Genomic DNA, 17279 nt, shown 5'->3' with positions numbered 1-17279 from the left:
GTGCATAACTATTCACCCCCTCCAAAGTCAATACTTTCTAAAGCCACCTATTGCAGCAATTACAGCTGCAAGTCTCTTGGGATATGTCTTTACTAGGCCATTCCAAGACATTTAAATGTTTCCCCTTAAACCACTTGAGTGTTGCTTTAGCAGTATGCTTAGGGCCAATGTCCTGCTGGAAGGTGAACCTCCGTCCCAGTCTCAAATCTCTGGAATACTGAAACAGGTTTCCCTCAAGAATTTCTATGTATTTAGCGCCATCCAGCATTCCTTCAATTCTGACCAGTTTCCCAGACCTTGCCGATGAAGAACATCCCCACAGCATGATGCTGCCACCACCATGCTTCACTGTGGGGATGATATTCTCGGGGTGATGAGAGGTGTTGGGTTTGTGCCAGACATAGCATTTTCCCTGATAGCCAAAAAGCTCAATTTTAGTCTCATCTGACCAGAGTACCTTCTTCCATATGTTTGGGGAGTCTCCCACATGCCTTTTGGCGAACACCAAACATGTTTGCTTATTTTTTTCTTTAAGCATTGGCTTTTTTCTGGCCTGGCCACTCTTCTGTAAAGCCCAGCTCTGTGGCGTGTACAGCTTAGTGGTCCTATGGACAGATACTCCAATCTCTGCTGTGGAGCTTTGCAGCTCCTTCAGGGTTATCTTTGGTCACTTTGTTGCCTCTCTGATTAATGCCGTCCTTGCCTGGTCCGTGAGTTTTGGTGGGCGGCCCTCTCTTGGCAGGTTTGTTGCGGTGCCATTTTCTTTAAATTTTTTAATAATGGATTTAATGGTGCTCTGTGGGATGCTCAAAGTTTCGGATATTTTTTTATAACCCAACCTGATCTGTACTTCCCCACAACTTTGTCCCTGACCTGTTTGGAGAGATCCTTGGTCTTCATGGTGCTGCTTGCTTAGTTGTGTTGCAGACTCTGGGGCCTTTCTGAACAGGTGTGTGTGTGTGTACACCATATATATATATATATATATATATATATATATACTGAGATCATGTGACAGATCATGTGACACTTAGATTGCACACAGGTGGACTTTATTTAACTAATTATGTGACTTCTGAAGGTAATTGGTTGGACCAGATCTTATTTAGGGGCTTCATCGCAAAGGGGGTGAATACATATGCACGCACCACTTTTCAGTTTAACATTTTTCAAACAAGTGATTTTTTTCATTTCACTTCACCAATTTGGACTATTTTGTGTATGTCCATTACATGAAATCCAAATAAAAATCCATTTAAATCCATTTTGTAATGCAACAAAATAGGAAAAATGTCAAGGGGGTGAATACTTTTGCAAGGCACTGGATATTCCTTATGGAACACAGGCCAACTTTAACTGTCCTCTCCTCTAACTGTACTGTCCTCTTTCTCCTCTACTCTAACTGTCCTCTACTCTAACTGGACTGCCCTCTTTCTCCTCTCCTCTAACTGTCCTCTACTCTAACTGTACTGTCCTCTTTCTCCTCTACTCTAACTGTCCTCTACTCTAACTGTACTGTCCTCCACTCTAACTGTACTGTCTTCTACTCTAACTGTACTGTCTTCTTTCTCCTCTCCTCTAACTGTCCCTCACCTCTAGGTGTGCTTGGAGAAGATGGAGGATATCCAGTTGGCCATGGTAGTAGCCAGGCTGTACGAGGCTGACTATGAGAGCAGTTCCACCTGCCAAGCCGTCCTGTATGAGAAGGTTTTGGGCTGCCAGAGGGACGGGTCGGGGTACCACTGCACCAAACTACACCCGGACCCATTCCTACGCAGCATAGCCTTCTGGATCATGAAGGACTACACCAAGGCCCTGGACACGCTGCTAGAGTGCATCCCCAAAGAGGATGATGAGAACCCAGGTGAGTAGCATGGTGGTAGATCACACCCTCAGAGAGGACAGGGATGTTTCAGCTGAAAGCTGATGCTATATTCTAACTGGATTGATTTGCATTGACCTCTATCTACCTCTTACTTTCTCCCCCTCCCTCCCTCCCCTCATCTCTCCCCCTCCCTCCCTCCCCTCATCTCTCCCCCTCCCTCCCTCCCCTCATCTCTCCCCTTCCCTCCCTTCATCTCTCCTACCCTCCCTCCTCTCTCCTCCCCTTCTCCCTCTCCCTCTTCTCTCCCTCCCCTCTCTCTCCCTCCCCTCCTCTCTCCCCCTCCCTCCCTCCCCTCCTCTCTCCCTCTCCCCCTCCCTCCCCTCCTCTCTCCCCCTCCTCTCTCCCCCTCCCTCCCCTCCCTCCCCTCCTCTCTCCCTCTCCCTCCTCTCTCCCTCCCCTCCTCTCTCCCCCTCCCTCCCCTCCTCTCTCCCTCCTCTCTCCCTCCCCTCCTCTCTCCCTCCCCTCCTCTCTCCCTCTCCCTCCTCTCTCCCTCCCCTCCTCTCTCCCCCTCCCTCCCCTCCTCTCTCCCTCCTCTCTCCCTCCCCTCCTCTCTCCCTCCCCTCCTCTCTCCCTCTCCCTCCCCTCTCCCTCTCCCTCCTCTCTCCCTCCCCTCCCCTCCTCTCTCCCTCATGTTTCCCCTCTCTAACCCCCCCTAGATGTGATGGTGAAGTCGTGTAACCCAGTGGTATTTAGTTTCTATAACTACCTGAGGACACACCCCCTGATCATCCGCCGCCACTACGCGTCCCCTGAGGGTGCTGTGACATCATCACTAGGCCTCACCTCGGAGAAGAGCAGCGTCGACGAGATCAACCTCATCGAACGCAAACTCTTCTTCACCACCGCCAACGCACACTTCAAGGTCTTTGATTTGCTTTAATCAATCATTTAATAACACAATTCAACCACACATGGATACAATGCATTCAGAAGCATCAAAGATAACACAAAGTTGACAACTTAGAAAACAATATTGTATTATAGCTGTACAGTCGTGGCCAAAAGTTTGGAGAATGACACAAATATTAATTTTCACAAAGTCTGCTGCCTCAGTTTGTATGACGACAATTTGCATATACTCCAGAATGTTATCAAGAGTGATCAGATGAATTGCAATTAATTGCAAAGTCCCTCTTTGCCATGCAAATGAACTGAATCCCCCAAAAACATTTCCGCTGCATTTCTGCAGAAGGCTTCAGGGCGCCCAAGAAAGTCCAGCAAGCGCCAAGACCGTCTCCTTAAGTTGATTCAGCTGCGGGATCGGGTCACCACCAGTACAGAGCTTGCTCAGGAATGGCAGCAGGCAGGTGTGAGTGCATCTGCACACACAGTGAGATGAAGACTTTTGGAGGATGGCCTGGTGTCAAGAAGGGCAGCAAAGAAGCCACTTCTCTCCAGGAAAAACATCAGGGACAGACTGATATTCTGCAAAAGGTACAGGGATTGGACTGCTGAGGACTGGGGTAAAGTCATTTTCTCTGATGAATAATCTTTCCGATTGTTTGGGGCATCCGGAAAAAAGCTTGTCCGGAGAAGACAAGGTGAGCACTACCATCAGTCCTGTGTCATGCCAACAGTAAAGCATCCTGAGACCATTCATGTGTGTGGGGTTGCTTCTCAGCCAAGGGAGTGGGCTCACTCACAATTTTGCCTAAGAACACAGCCATGAATAAAGAATGGTACCAACACATCCTCCGAGAGCAACTTCTCCCAACCATCCAGGAACAGTTTGGTGACGAACAATGCCTTTTCCAGCATGATGGAGCACCTTGCCATAAGGCAAAAGTGATAGCTAAGTGGCTCTGAGAACAAAACGTCAATATTTTGGGTCCATGGCCAGGAAACTCCCCAGACCTTAATCTCATTGAGAACTTGGTCAATCCTCAAGAGGCGGGTGGACAAACAAAAACCCACAAACTCCAAGCATTGATTATGCAAGTATGGGCTGCCATCAGTCAGGATGTGGCCCAGAAGTTAACTGACAGCATGCCAGGGCGGATTGCAGAGGTCTTGAAAAAGAAGGGTCAACACTGCAAATATTGACTCTGCATCAACTTCATGTAATTGTCAATAAAAGCCTTTGACACTTATGAAATGCTTGTAATTATACTTCAGTATTCCATAGTAACATCTGACAAAAATATCTAAAGACACTGAAGCAGCAAACTTTGTGGAAATTAATATTTAATAAAATTATATTAATAATTATATTCTCAAAACTTTTGACCACGACTGTAGTATAGTACTTATTATAAGGTGTAATGTGGCACGGCATTAAAAACAGAAGTCATTGTATACTAACAGTATTTTAAGATTAGTATAATTTTTTATCTCACCTTTTATAAATAAAGGATACGTTAATTAATCTAAAAGTAATGTTGCTAATAAGGAGATATATTGGGGGTAAGGTCCTGCTATAGACTAGTGTCCTGTCCAGGGGGTGTACTGTACATCCAGCTGCCTCACCATACAGAAACAGGAGATAGACTAGTGTCCTGTCCAGGGGGTGTACTGTACATCAAGCTGCCTCACCATACAGAAACAGGAGATGGACTAGTGTCCTGTCCAGGGGGTGTACTGTACATCCAGCTCCCTCACCATACAGAAACAGGAGGCTCATGCCATGTGAGCCGTTTCGGGCCTGCACAAGCCAAGGCTACTTACTAATGTTACTAATAGTGTTATTCTGTTCTCTAATAAAGGTGGGCTGTCCAGTGCTTGCCCTGGAGGTGCTCTCTAAGATCCCCAAGGTGACCAAGAAGTCAGTCTCCTCGTCCCCCCTAAGTAAAGGCTCTTCCATGGCCAACGTCAGCTCTAGCCTGCCCCTGGAGAATGGGAACCAGGGGGCCCTGGACTGGGCCTCTCCTGCCCCAGTTAAGGCCAATCCTGCCTGGGGTACAGAGGAGAGCTCAGCCACACTGGACTGGAGCCAGCCTCTGGTCAAATTGGAGGACGATGGACTCCAGCTGGACTGGGGAGATGATAAGAACGATGATGAAGATGATGATGATGGTGGTCTGACAATGAAGAAGACTGATGTGGAGACCAAAGCTGACGAGGGGTCTGGGGGGGTGAGACCACCTGGGCTGCAGAGAGAGGACTCTCAGGTAGGGCTGGCGACATCAATATAACCACTAGTCAGTATAACCACTAGTCAGTATAACCACTAGTCAGTATAACCACTAGTCAATATAACCACTAGTCAGTATAACCACTAGTCAGTATAACCACTAGTCAGTATAATTGACTGTTGAGATTACTTTAAAAGAAAACCAAGTTGATACATAAGCTTTGTGATAGTGGAAAAAGTAGAGTTGTGTTTTCCTTGTCTGTTGACGTATCATCCAAAAAGATAATTTCATTTTTTTAACACGATAAAGAATTTTCTTGTTTATTGAAAATATCTAATGTATCAGTCTAATTAAAAATGTGATTTTTTTTCTGTAAGAATATTGTATAGGTATGATACTGTTAATATAGAGTTATTATGCCAGTAGTTAAGTGCTAGACATTTCCAGAACCATCTCTGCTCTCAGGGTGAGTCTGAGGTGGACGTGATCGCAGAGCAGCTGAAGTTCCGAGCGTGTCTGAAGATTCTGATGACAGAGCTCAGGACGTTAGCTACAGGCTATGAGGTGGATGGAGGGAAGCTGCGCTTTCAGCTCTACAGCTGGTTAGAGAAGGAGATAGGAGCCATGCACCGCATCTGCAACTACAAGGTACACACACACACTGCATCTGCAACTACAAGGTACACACACACACACTGCATCTGCCACTACAAGGTACACACACACACACTGCATCTGCCACTACAAGGTACACACACTGCATCTGCCACTACAAGGTACAAGGTACACACACTGCATCTGCCACTACAAGGTACACACACTGCATCTGCCACTACAAGGTACACACACACACACTGCATCTGCCACTACAAGGTACACACACACACACTGCATCTGCCACTACAAGGTACACACACACACACTGCATCTGCCACTACAAGGTACACACACACACACACACTTCATCTGCCACTACAAGGTACACGCACACACACTTCAGCTGCCACTACAAGGTACACACACACACACACACACACACACACACACACACACACACACACACACTTCATCTGCCACTACAAGGTACACACACACACACTGCATCTGCAACAAGGTACACACACTTCATCTGCCACTACAAGGTACACACACACTGCATCTGCAACAACAAGGTACACACACACACACACACACACACACACACACACACACACACACACACACACACACACACACTTCATCTGCCACTACAAGGTACACACACACACACACACACACACACACACACACACACACACACACACACACTTCATCTGCCACTACAAGGTACATACACACACACTTCATCTGCCACTACAAGGTACACAGCTCCCCTTTAAAGGACATTCAGAGGGTTGCAGATTTCCGCTAACTTTCCCAAACTTTACTTCCTGAAGTGACTATATTGAAATGTAATTGACCCCAACCATGTCACCTACTAGATCCTAACCACCACGTCTCATCAGACATACTGTACCAGAACTGGATGGAGTTGAATTAAACAGTATTTACTGTAACTGTTACTGCTACTGTACCATAACAGCTTCAAGATCAAACCCTCTGTCCTCTTCTCTTCTTCAGGTGGCGGGGAAGGAGGAGAGCCAGGAGCTGGAGAGATGGGAGGATGGAGGAGGAGTAGAGGACGTGTTTGAGGAGTCCCTGGGGGGTGGCGGGGGTACGGAGGCGGGGGCGTATGAGCGCCACCAGCTGGGGCGTAGGCATCTTGCAGCCAAGCAGCTTCATGCTGAGAGGAGGAAGGCATGGCTGAGGAAGAACCAGGCTCTGCTCCGGGTCTTCCTGTCCTACTGCAGCCTGCATGGAGCCAAGGGAGGGGGGGTCACCTCGGTACGCATGGAGCTCATCTTCCTGCTCCAAGAGAGCCAACAGGTAGGTGCTGAAGAAACACACACACAGGTCAGACACTCTCTCTCTCTCTCTCTCTCTCTCTCTCTCTCTCTCTCTCTCTCTCTCTCTCTCTCTCTCTCTCTCTCTGTCTCTGTCTCTGTCTCTGTCTCTCTCGCTGTCTGTCTCTCTCTCTTTCTGTCTCTCTCTCGCTCTCTGTCTCTCTCTCTGTCTCTGTCTCTCTCTCTGTCTCTGTCTCTCTTTCTCTCTCTCTCTCTCTGTCTCTCTCTCTCTCTCTCTCCGTATCAGCTCTCTGATATATTCTTGCTCTTGTCTCTCCTTGTTGTTATTGTCCCCTGTCCTCCCCTCCTCCAGGAGACTACAGTGAAACAGCTCCAGTCCCCCCTGCCCCTCCCCACCACCCTCCCCCTCCTCTCAGCCAGTATCGCCACCACCAAGACGGTGATCTCCAACCCTGTCCTCCACCTCAGCAACCACATCCATGACATCCTTCACACCATCACACAGATGGAGCTGCCTCCACACCCTGAACTCATGGACGACAGGGTATGTATGGGTCTGTTAGTATGACAGCCTGGGGGTTCAAACTAAACACACATTTAAAACATACACTACTAAACTGCCAACAGAAATGATTGTCACAAGGAGACTTCATTGGAAGATAAATCCCCACACAGCAGACCTTCTTTCATAGTCTCATGTTGGCTATTCATAGAGAAATGGTTTGTTTCTCCATGAGTGAGATGAGTGTAGTTTGTCTCTCTCACCTCTTCAGGTGAATCTCCTGCACACCCTGGCTGCCTCTCTGTCTGCCTGCATCTATCAAGCCCTGTGTGACAGCCATAGCTACAGGTGTACACACACACACACATGTTTTGATGACCTATAGTTTGAGTTCATACTGTCATTTCCTGTTGTCATGACTGTCTGATCCTGACCTTAGCTTGTTCCCATGGTACCTTGCAGCAGCCAGGCAGAGGCCAATCAGTTTACAGGGATGGTGTACCAGGGTCTGCTGCTGAGTGAGAGGAGACGGCTACGCACCGAGAGCATCGAGGAGCACGCTACACCCACCTCTGCCCCCGCGCAGTGGCCAGGTACACACACAGCTCTGCCCACGGCGCAGTGGCCAGGTACACACACAGCTCTGCCCCCGTGCAGTGGCCAGGTACACACACAGCTCTGCCCCCGTGTAGTGGCCAGGTATTCACACAGCTCTGCCCCCGCGCAGTGGCCAGGTACACACACAGCTCTGCCCCCGTGCAGTGGCCAGGTACACACACAGCTCTGCCCCCGTGCAGTGGCCAGATACACACACAGCTCTGCCCCCGCGCAGTGGCCAGGTACACACACAGCTCTGCCCCCGTGCAGTGGCCAGGTACACACACAGCTCTGCCCCCGTGCAGTGGCCAGGTACACACACAGCTCTGCCCCCGTGCAGTGGCCAGGTACACACACAGCTCTGCCCCCGTGCAGTGGCCAGGTACACACACAGCTCTGCCCCCGTGTAGTGGCCAGGTACACACACAGCTCTGCCCCCGCGCAGTGGCCAGGTATTCACACAGCTCTGCCCCCGTGCAGTGGCCAGGTATTCACACAGCTCTGCCCCCGCGCAGTGGCCAGGTACCCACACAGATCTGCCCCCGCGCAGTGGCCAGGTACACACACAGCTCTGCCCCCGCGCAGTGGCCAGGTACACACACAGCTCTGCCCCCGTGCAGTGGCCAGGTACGCACACAGCTCTGCCCCCGCGCAGTGGCCAGGTACACACACAGCTCTGCCCCCGCGCAGTGGCCAGGTACACACACAGCTCTGCCCCCGTGCAGTGGCCAGATACACACACACACACACACACACACACACACACACACACACAGCTCTGCCCCCGGGCAGTGGCCAGGTACACACACAGCTCTGCCCCCGCGCAGTGGCCAGATACACACACAGCTCTGCCCCCGGGCAGTGGCCAGGTACCCACACAGCTCTGCCCCCGTGCAGTGGCCAGATACACACACACACACACACACACACACACACACACACACAGCTCTGCCCCCGCGTAGTGGCCAGGTACACACACAGCTCTGCCCCCGCGCAGTGGCCAGGTACACACACAGCTCTGCCCCCGTGCAGTGGCCAGATACACACACACACACACACACACAGCTCTGCCCCCGGGCAGTGGCCAGGTACCCACACAGCTCTGCCCCCGTGCAGTGGCCAGATACACACACACACACAGCTCTGCCCCCGCGCAGTGGCCAGGTACCCACACAGCTCTGCCCCGCGCAGTGGCCAGGTACCCACACAGCTCTGCCCCCGCGCAGTGGCCAGGTACACACACAGCTCTGCCCCCGCGCAGTGGCCAGGTACACACACAGCTCTGCCCCCGCGCAGTGGCCAGGTACACACACAGCTCTGCCCCCGCGCAGTGGCCATGTACACACACAGCTCTGCCCCGCGCAGTGGCCAGGTACACACACAGCTCTGCCCCCGCGCAGTGGCCAGGTACACACACAGCTCTGCCCCCGCGCAGTGGCCAGGTACACACACAGCTCTGCCCCCGCGCAGTGGCCAGGTACACACACAGCTCTGCCCCCGTGCAGTGGCCAGATACACACACAGCTCTGCCCCCGGGCAGTGGCCAGGTACACACACAGCTCTGCCCCCGCGCAGTGGCCAGGTACACACACAGCTCTGCCCCCGGCAGTGGCCAGGTACACACACAGCTCTGCCCCCGTGCAGTGGCCAGATACACACACACACACACACACACACACACACAGCTCTGCCCCCGTGGCAGTGGCCAGGTACACACACAGCTCTGCCCCCGGGCAGAAACAGAGAGGACAGAGAGACAGAGATGACTGACAGAAACAGAGAGGACAGAGAGACAGAGATGACTGACAGAAACAGAGAGGACAGAGAGACAGAAATGACTGACAGAAACAGAGAGGACAGAGAGACAGAGATGACTGACAGAAACACAGAGAGAGAGGACTGACAGAGAGAGAGACAGAGATGACTGACAGAAACAGAGAGGACAGAGAGACAGAGATGACTGACAGAAACAGAGAGGACAGAGAGACAGAGATGACTGACAGAAACAGAGAGACAGAGATGACTAACAGCGAGAGAGAAACAGATGGTACTCAGTAATAGCAGCTCTGTAGCCTGTGGGGAATAAAACAGAAGGAGACGCGGGGATGGATGGATGTGTTATGCCATCTCTCCACTGTTAATATGTAGCAGGAATCTTATTACAGCACAAGTCTGTGGTTCTGTAGTACATATTCCTAATAATATCATTAGATCAGTCTAATGTGGTTCTGTAATACATAACTCCTAATAATATCATTAGATCAGTCTAATGTGGTTCTGTAATACATATTCCTAATAATATCATTAGATCAGTCTAATGTGGTTCTGTAGTACATAACTCCTAATAATATCATTAGATCAGTCTAATGTGGTTCTGTAATACATAACTCCTAATAATATCATTAGATCAGTCTAATGTGGTTCTGTAATACATAACTCCTAATAATATCATTAGATCAGTCTAATGTGGTTCTGTAATACATAACTCCTAATAATATCATTAGATCAGTCTAATGTGGTTCTGTAATACATAACTCCTAATAATATCATTAGATCAGTCTAATGTGGTTCTGTAATACATAACTCCTAATAATATCATTAGATCAGTCTAATGTGGTTCTGTAGTACATAACTCCTAATAATATCATTAGATCAGTCTAATGTGGTTCTGTAATACATAACTCCTAATAATATCATTAGATCAGTCTAATGTGGTTCTGTAATACATAACTCCTAATAATATCATTAGATCAGTCTAATGTGGTTCTGTAATACATAACTCCTAATAATATCATTAGATCAGTCTAATGTGGTTCTGTAATACAACTCCTAATAATATCATTAGATCAGTCTAATGTGGTTCTGTAATACATAACTCCTAATAATATCATTAGATCAGTCTAATGTGGTTCTGTAGTACATAACTCCTAATAATATCATTAGATCAGTAAATAAATGTAATTACATGAAATGTATTACATGAATCTGTCTGTCTATTTCCCCACCTCCTCTAGGTGTGTCCTCTCTGATTGCTCTGGTCCAGTCAGCCCAGGGCGAGGATCAGCCCAAGCTCAACGTGCTGCTGTGTGAGGCTGTGGTGGCAGTTTACCTGTCCCTGCTCATCCACGGGCTGGGCATGCACGCTGGCAACGAGCTCTTCCGCCTAGCTGCTCACCCCCTCAGCAACAAGATGTGGGCGGCCGTGTTTGGGGGTGGTGCTAAAATCATCATCAAGCCCAAACGGAACGCCGAGATCACTCCAGGTAACTTAGTAGACCCCTCTGCTTGTGACCCCTGACCTCCTCTCTCTACCTCCTCTCTACCTCCTCTCTACCTCCTCTCTACCTCCTCTCTACCTCTCCTCCTCCTCTCTACCTCTTTCTACCTTCTCTCTACCTTCTCTCTACCTTCTCTCTACCTTTCTCTACCTCCTCTCCTCCTCCTCTCTACCTCTTTCTACCTTCTCTCTACCTCTCTCTACCTCTTTCTACCTCTCTCTACCTCCTCTCTCCTCCTCTCTCTACCTCTCTCTACCTCTCTACCTCTCTCTTTCTCTCTACCTCTCTCTTTCTCTCTACCTCTACTCCTCTATACCTCTCTTTCTCTCAACCTCTCCCCTCTACCCATTTGTTTATCCTTTGTGTTCTGTCCTCTGTTTTCGGTCTCCCCTCATCTCTCTCCTCTCTGTCCCCTGTTGTAACGTTCTACTTAACCTTTAACCTTTACCTCTCTCATTCTCTTCCCTACTCCCCCCTCTCCCTTGTTTCACCCCCCTTTTTTACTCATGCCTGAGGCTGTGAAATCAGATGCAAGCCCCTCCCTCCCATGACTAGCCAGGCATACATAACTCCTCCTCCCCTCTCCCCACCCTCCTCCCCTCTGTGACAGTTGACATTGAGGCAGGTAGGCCTGAGCAGGGTCCTCCCCCCAGCCCCAGTGTCACCCAGCCCCTCCACACTGATTCAGGGGACACAGCAGCACCTAGCTGTGAGTAACAGAGCTCCAGTGGGTTTGCAGTGCTGGGTGCAGTGATGAACTACAGTGCTGGGTGCAGTGATAAACTACAGTGCTGGGTGCAGTGATAAACTACAGTGCTGGGTGCAGTGATAAACTACAGTGCTGGGTGCAGTGATAAACTACAGTGCTGGGTGCAGTGATAAACTACAGTGCTGGGTGCAGTGATAAACTACAGTGCTGGGTGCAGTGATAAACTACAGTGCTGGGTGCAGTGATGAACTACAGTGCTGGGTGCAGTGATGAACTACAGTGCTGGGTGCAGTGATGAACTACAGTGCTGGGTGCAGTGATGAACTACAGTGCTGGGTGCAGTGATGAACTACAGTGCTGGGTGCAGTGATGAACTACAGTGCTGGGTGCAGTGATGAACTACAGTGCTGGGTGTAGTTTACCCAGCAGTGATAAACTACAGTGCTGGGTGCAGTCATAAACTACAGTGCTGGGTGCAGTGATAAACTACAGTGCTGGGTGCAGTCATAAACTACAGTGCTGGGTGCAGTCATAAACTACAGTGCTGGGTGCAGTGATAAACTACAGTGCTGCTGTATTGCAGTGCAGTAAATGCCACTAATGTGGTTTTCCCACTCTGTCTGTTCCTCAGAAAGTTAGCTAGTGTTTTCTGCAGGGATACTATTCATTGGAAGTTCATGGTTCTCTGAACGGACAGAAAGATATCTGTCTGTCTCTGTTATTGTGTGCTGTGGTCTCATCTCATTGTATCGTGCATCTGAGTGTGTGTGTTTGTGCAGGTGTGTTTGCATGTTTTCCATCTCATCTCATTGTGTCATCTCTATCTGTCTGTCACCATAGCAGCAGCAGGTAAAGCTAGAACGGACTCATCATCGTCAGTGACCTCTGAACCTGACTCAGGGACTAAGGCTAAACCAGGTACTCACTGTGTTTCAGGTCTGGGTTAACTAACAGTGCATTTCCACATAACACGATAATTCGTATAGCCATGCTTGCTTTGTCCTCATGTGGGTGCTAGCAAGCAGACTAGGCATCAACAGCCAATCCAGTAGGGGGTGGAAGCTTGAGTGAACTTCGATTGGTCAATAGCGTTGGTATATTTCGGAGTATTTGCATACATTTCAGCTTTCTCCAACTTTGTTCCCGCCGTATTCATGCTCGCATCGCCCAACCATCCCCCCGCCCACTTCACTTCCCTCCATTGAAAATGAATGGGGCACCGTTGTTTCATCGCCCCCATCGTGTTATGTGGAAATGCACTGTAAGGTTTAACCAGGTACTCACTGTGCTTCAGGCCTGGGTTAACTAAAGCTAAACCAGAGACACTCACTGGGCTATAGGTCTGCCTTAACTAAGGGTAAACCAGGTACACTCACTGGGCTATAGGTCTGCCTTAACTAAGGGTAAACCAGGTACACTAACTGGGCTATAGGTCTGCCTTAACTAAGGGTAAACCAGGTACACTCACTGGGCTATAGGTCTGCCTTAACTAAGGGTAAACCAGGTACACTCACTGGGCTATAGGTCTGCCTTAACTAAGGGTAAACCAGGTACACTAACTGGGCTATAGGTCTGCCTTAACTAAGGGTAAACCAGGTACACTAACTGGGCTATAGGTCTGCCTTAACTAAGGGTAAACCAGGTACACTAACTGGGCTATAGGTCTGCCTTAACTAAGGGTAAACCAGGTACACTAACTGGGCTATAGGTCTGCCTTAACTAAGGGTAAACCAGGTACACTAACTGGGCTATAGGTCTGCCTTAACTAAGGGTAAACCAGATACACTAACTGGGCTATAGGTCTGCCTTAACTAAGGCTAAACCAGGTACACTAACTGGGCTATAGGTCTGCCTTAACTAAGGGTAAACCAGGTACACTAACTGGGCTATAGGTCTGCCTTAACTAAGGGTAAACCAGGTACACTAACTGGGCTGTATAATAATGTCTGGAACAGAATGAATGGTTTCTATGTGTTTGATTCTATTCCATTATTTCCACTCCAGCCATTATTATGAGCCGTCCTCCCCTCACCAGCCTCCACTGCCTGGGTGATCTAGTGTGGATCAGTAGTAGCTGTGATGGTGTACTATAGTAACCGTGTTGTTCCTCCATTGGTATGTTAGTTACTAGCATGTGATTGTGGTATCGTAGTTAGGTGCCCTGAAATAGTTTGTGTGCTTGATGAAAGCAACACAACTGTAATTCAACATATTTATTATTACTTATTAGATGTGATGGTAGACAAACTAATTCTGAACATCAGTTCTTCTGAATACGGTTTTGGAAACAACCTGTAGTGATCAGACATTATTAGCAGATTGTGTCAAATAAATCAATATGCTTTTGTGTTCACATTTAGACTTGATAACTTTTCTTTGAAGTCAATTGTTCTTTCAGGATGTGGGTGAAAGGAGGAGGAGTGGAGAGGCGGGGAGGAAAAGAGGCTGGGAGAGGATGTGGAGAGGAGAGAACAGAGGAGAGGAGGGGAGAGGCGAGGCGAGGAGGAAAAGAGACTGGTGGGGGAGGATGTGGAGAGGAGGGGAGAGGCGAGGAGTAAAAAGAGACTGGTGGGGGAGGATGTGGAGAGGAGTGGAGAGGCAAGGAGGAAAAGAGGCTGGTGGGGGAGGATGTGGAGAGGAGAGAACAGAGGAAAGGAGAGGAGTGGAGAGGCGAGGAGGAAAAGAGGCTGGGAGAGGATGTGGAGAGGAGAGAACAGAGGAAAGGAGAGGAGGGGAGAGGCGAGGAGGAAAAGAGGCTGGTGGGGGAGGATGTGGAGAGGAGAGAACAGAGGAGAGGAGGGGAGAGGCGAGGAGTAAAAAGAGACTGGTGGGGGAGGATGTGGAGAGGAGAGGAGGGGAGAGGCGAGGAGTAAAAAGAGACTGGTGGGGGAGGATGTGGAGAGGAGTGGAGAGGCAAGGAGGAAAAGAGGCTGGGAGAGGATGTGGAGAGGAGAGAACAGAGGAGAGGAGGGGAGAGGAGAGGCGAGGAGGAAAAGAGGCTGGTGGGGGAGGATGTGGAGAGGAGAGAACAGAGGAGAGGAGGGGAGAGGCGAGGCGAGGAGTAAAAAGAGACTGGTGGGGGAGGATGTGGAGAGGAGAGGAGGGGAGAGGCGAGGAGTAAAAAGAGACTGGTGGGGGAGGATGTGGAGAGGAGTGGAGAGGCAAGGAGGAAAAGAGGCTGGGAGAGGATGTGGAGAGGAGAGAACAGAGGAGAGGAGGGGAGAGGAGAGGCGAGGAGGAAAAGAGGCTGGTGGGGGAGGATGTGGAGAGGAGAGAACAGAGGAAAGGAGAGGAGTGGAGAGGCGAGGAGGAAAAGAGGCTGGGAGAGGATGTGGAGAGGAGAGAACAGAGGAAAGGAGAGGAGTGGAGAGGCGAGGAGGAAAAGAGGCTGGTGGGGGAGGATGTGGAGAGGAGAGAACAGAGGAGAGGAGTGGAGAGGCGGGGAGGAAAAGAGGCTGGGAGAGGATGTGGAGAGGAGAGAACAGGGGAGAGGCGAGGCGAGGAGGAAAAGAGGCTGGTGGGGGAGGATGTGGAGAGGAGAGAACAGAGGAAAGGAGAGGTGTGGAGAGGCGAGGAGGAAAAGAGGCTGGGAGAGGATGTGGAGAGGAGAGAACAGAGGAAAGGAGAGGAGGGGAGAGGCGAGGAGGAAAAGAGGCTGGTGGGGGAGGATGAGGAGAGAACAGAGGAGAGGAGGGGAGAGGCGAGGCGAGGAGTAAAAAGAGACTGGTGGGGGAGGATGTGGAGAGGAGTGGAGAGGCAAGGAGGAAAAGAGGCTGGGAGAGGATGTGGAGAGGAGAGAACAGAGGAAAGGAGAGGAGAGGCGAGGAGGATAAGAGACTGGTGGGGAGGATGTGGAGAGGAGAGAACAGAGGAAAGGAGGGGAGTGGAGAGGCGAGGAGGAAAAGAGACTGGTGGGGGAGGATGTGGAGAGGAGAGAACAGAGGAAAGGAGAGGAGTGGAGAGGCGAGGAGGAAAAGAGGCTGGGAGAGGATGTGGAGAGGAGAGAACAGAGGAGAGGAGGGGAGAGGCGAGGCGAGGAGGAAAAGAGACTGGTGGGGGAGGATGTGGAGAGGAGTGGAGAGGCAAGGAGGAAAAGAGGCTGGGAGAGGATGTGGAGAGGAGAGAACAGAGGAAAGGAGAGGAGTGGAGAGGCAAGGAGGAAAAGAGACTGGTGGGGGAGGATGTGGAGAGGAGAGAACAGAGGAGAGGAGGGGAGAGGCAAGGAGGAAAAGAGACTGGTGGGGGAGGATGTGGAGAGGAGAGAACAGCGGAAAGGAGTGGAGAGGCGAGGAGGAAAAGAGACTGGTGGGGGAGGATGTGGAGAGGAGAGAACAGAGGAAAGGAGAGGAGTGGAGAGGCGAGGAGGAAAAGAGGCTGGTGGGGGAGGATGTGGAGAGGAGAGAACAGAGGAAAGGAGAGGAGGGTGGAGGAGAAGAGTTGAGAGAAGAACGCTTTATTTCAAAATGCCAAGTAGTCGATAAGGATCAGCTCTGTAAAAAGTACTGCTACCTTGTCTGCCACAGACACACACACACACACACACACACACACACACACACACACACATACCCTCTGGAGAGCTGAGATATAAGAGTCCTTGGTCTCTCTCTGTTGTATACCAGGTCACAAGCCATGCAGATTACACTCAAGGACTCAGAAACCTTTCAACCAGCAGACAGACGTTGATTAGAATATTATTAGAAACCTTTGGCCAACCATTCATAACCATTCTCCTTGTCTTGTCTCATCATGATATAGTATTATGAGTTATTGTGATCACCTTGACTGTATTGTCTCGTAGTCTTACGTGTGTGTGTGTGTGTGTGCGTGTGTGTGTGTGTGTGCGCGTGTGTGTGTGCGTGTTGTGTGTGTGTGTGTGTGTGTGCGTGTTGTACGTGTGTGTGTGTTGTACGTGTGTGTGTGTTGTGTACGTCTTACGCTGTTGTCTTCGTTTGTCTCTCTTCTCAGTGGTTCCAGAGATAGTCACCCAGGATAACGGTCCAGGTTTGTGTTAAAACGTGTGTCCTGTGTCTGTCGTGTCCGCTCTCCTCTGTGTGTGTTTCTGTCTCTCTCCATGTCTTGAGCCCAGAGTTTACCATAACCATGTGACCTGACCAGGAAGACGCTGGGCCCTAACGCTAACACAGATGCTGTGCAGGGTTGCTGGAGGCAATAATCAGTTCAGTCAATTCAGTTTGTTTCCTGAATTGAAATGGAATTGAGCCTAAACCCTGGTGCTGTGCCTTCCTCCTGTACCCCCAAACCTCTCCTGGGCTCTACTAGGTGATGAAGGCGATGATGAGTGATCAACTCCTCTTCATCTCTTACAAGGC

At 49.9% G+C, this 17279-nt stretch overlaps 1 protein-coding gene across 1 annotated transcript in view; it reads left to right on the top strand.

Moving 5' to 3' along the window:
* The window catches only part of LOC115204762 (dmX-like protein 2), a 103499-nt gene that overhangs the window by 45868 nt on the left and 40352 nt on the right, over positions 1 to 17279 (top strand). Inside the window, exons 30-39 of the mRNA XM_029770469.1 lie at positions 1600 to 1864; positions 2542 to 2747; positions 4588 to 4992; positions 5422 to 5604; positions 6577 to 6882; positions 7213 to 7404; positions 7634 to 7710; positions 7825 to 7955; positions 10974 to 11222; positions 12787 to 12864. Coding sequence (XP_029626329.1) covers positions 1600 to 1864; positions 2542 to 2747; positions 4588 to 4992; positions 5422 to 5604; positions 6577 to 6882; positions 7213 to 7404; positions 7634 to 7710; positions 7825 to 7955; positions 10974 to 11222; positions 12787 to 12864 — 2092 coding nt within the window. The remainder of the gene's footprint in view (positions 1 to 1599; positions 1865 to 2541; positions 2748 to 4587; positions 4993 to 5421; positions 5605 to 6576; positions 6883 to 7212; positions 7405 to 7633; positions 7711 to 7824; positions 7956 to 10973; positions 11223 to 12786; positions 12865 to 17279) is intronic.

The sequence above is a fragment of the Salmo trutta genome, chromosome 12 (assembly GCF_901001165.1).
Source record: "Salmo trutta chromosome 12, fSalTru1.1, whole genome shotgun sequence".
Classification (NCBI taxonomy): Eukaryota; Metazoa; Chordata; class Actinopteri; order Salmoniformes; family Salmonidae; genus Salmo; species Salmo trutta.
The sequence above is the reverse complement of the archived record's forward strand: the minus strand, read 5'-3'. Positions and strand labels throughout refer to the sequence as shown.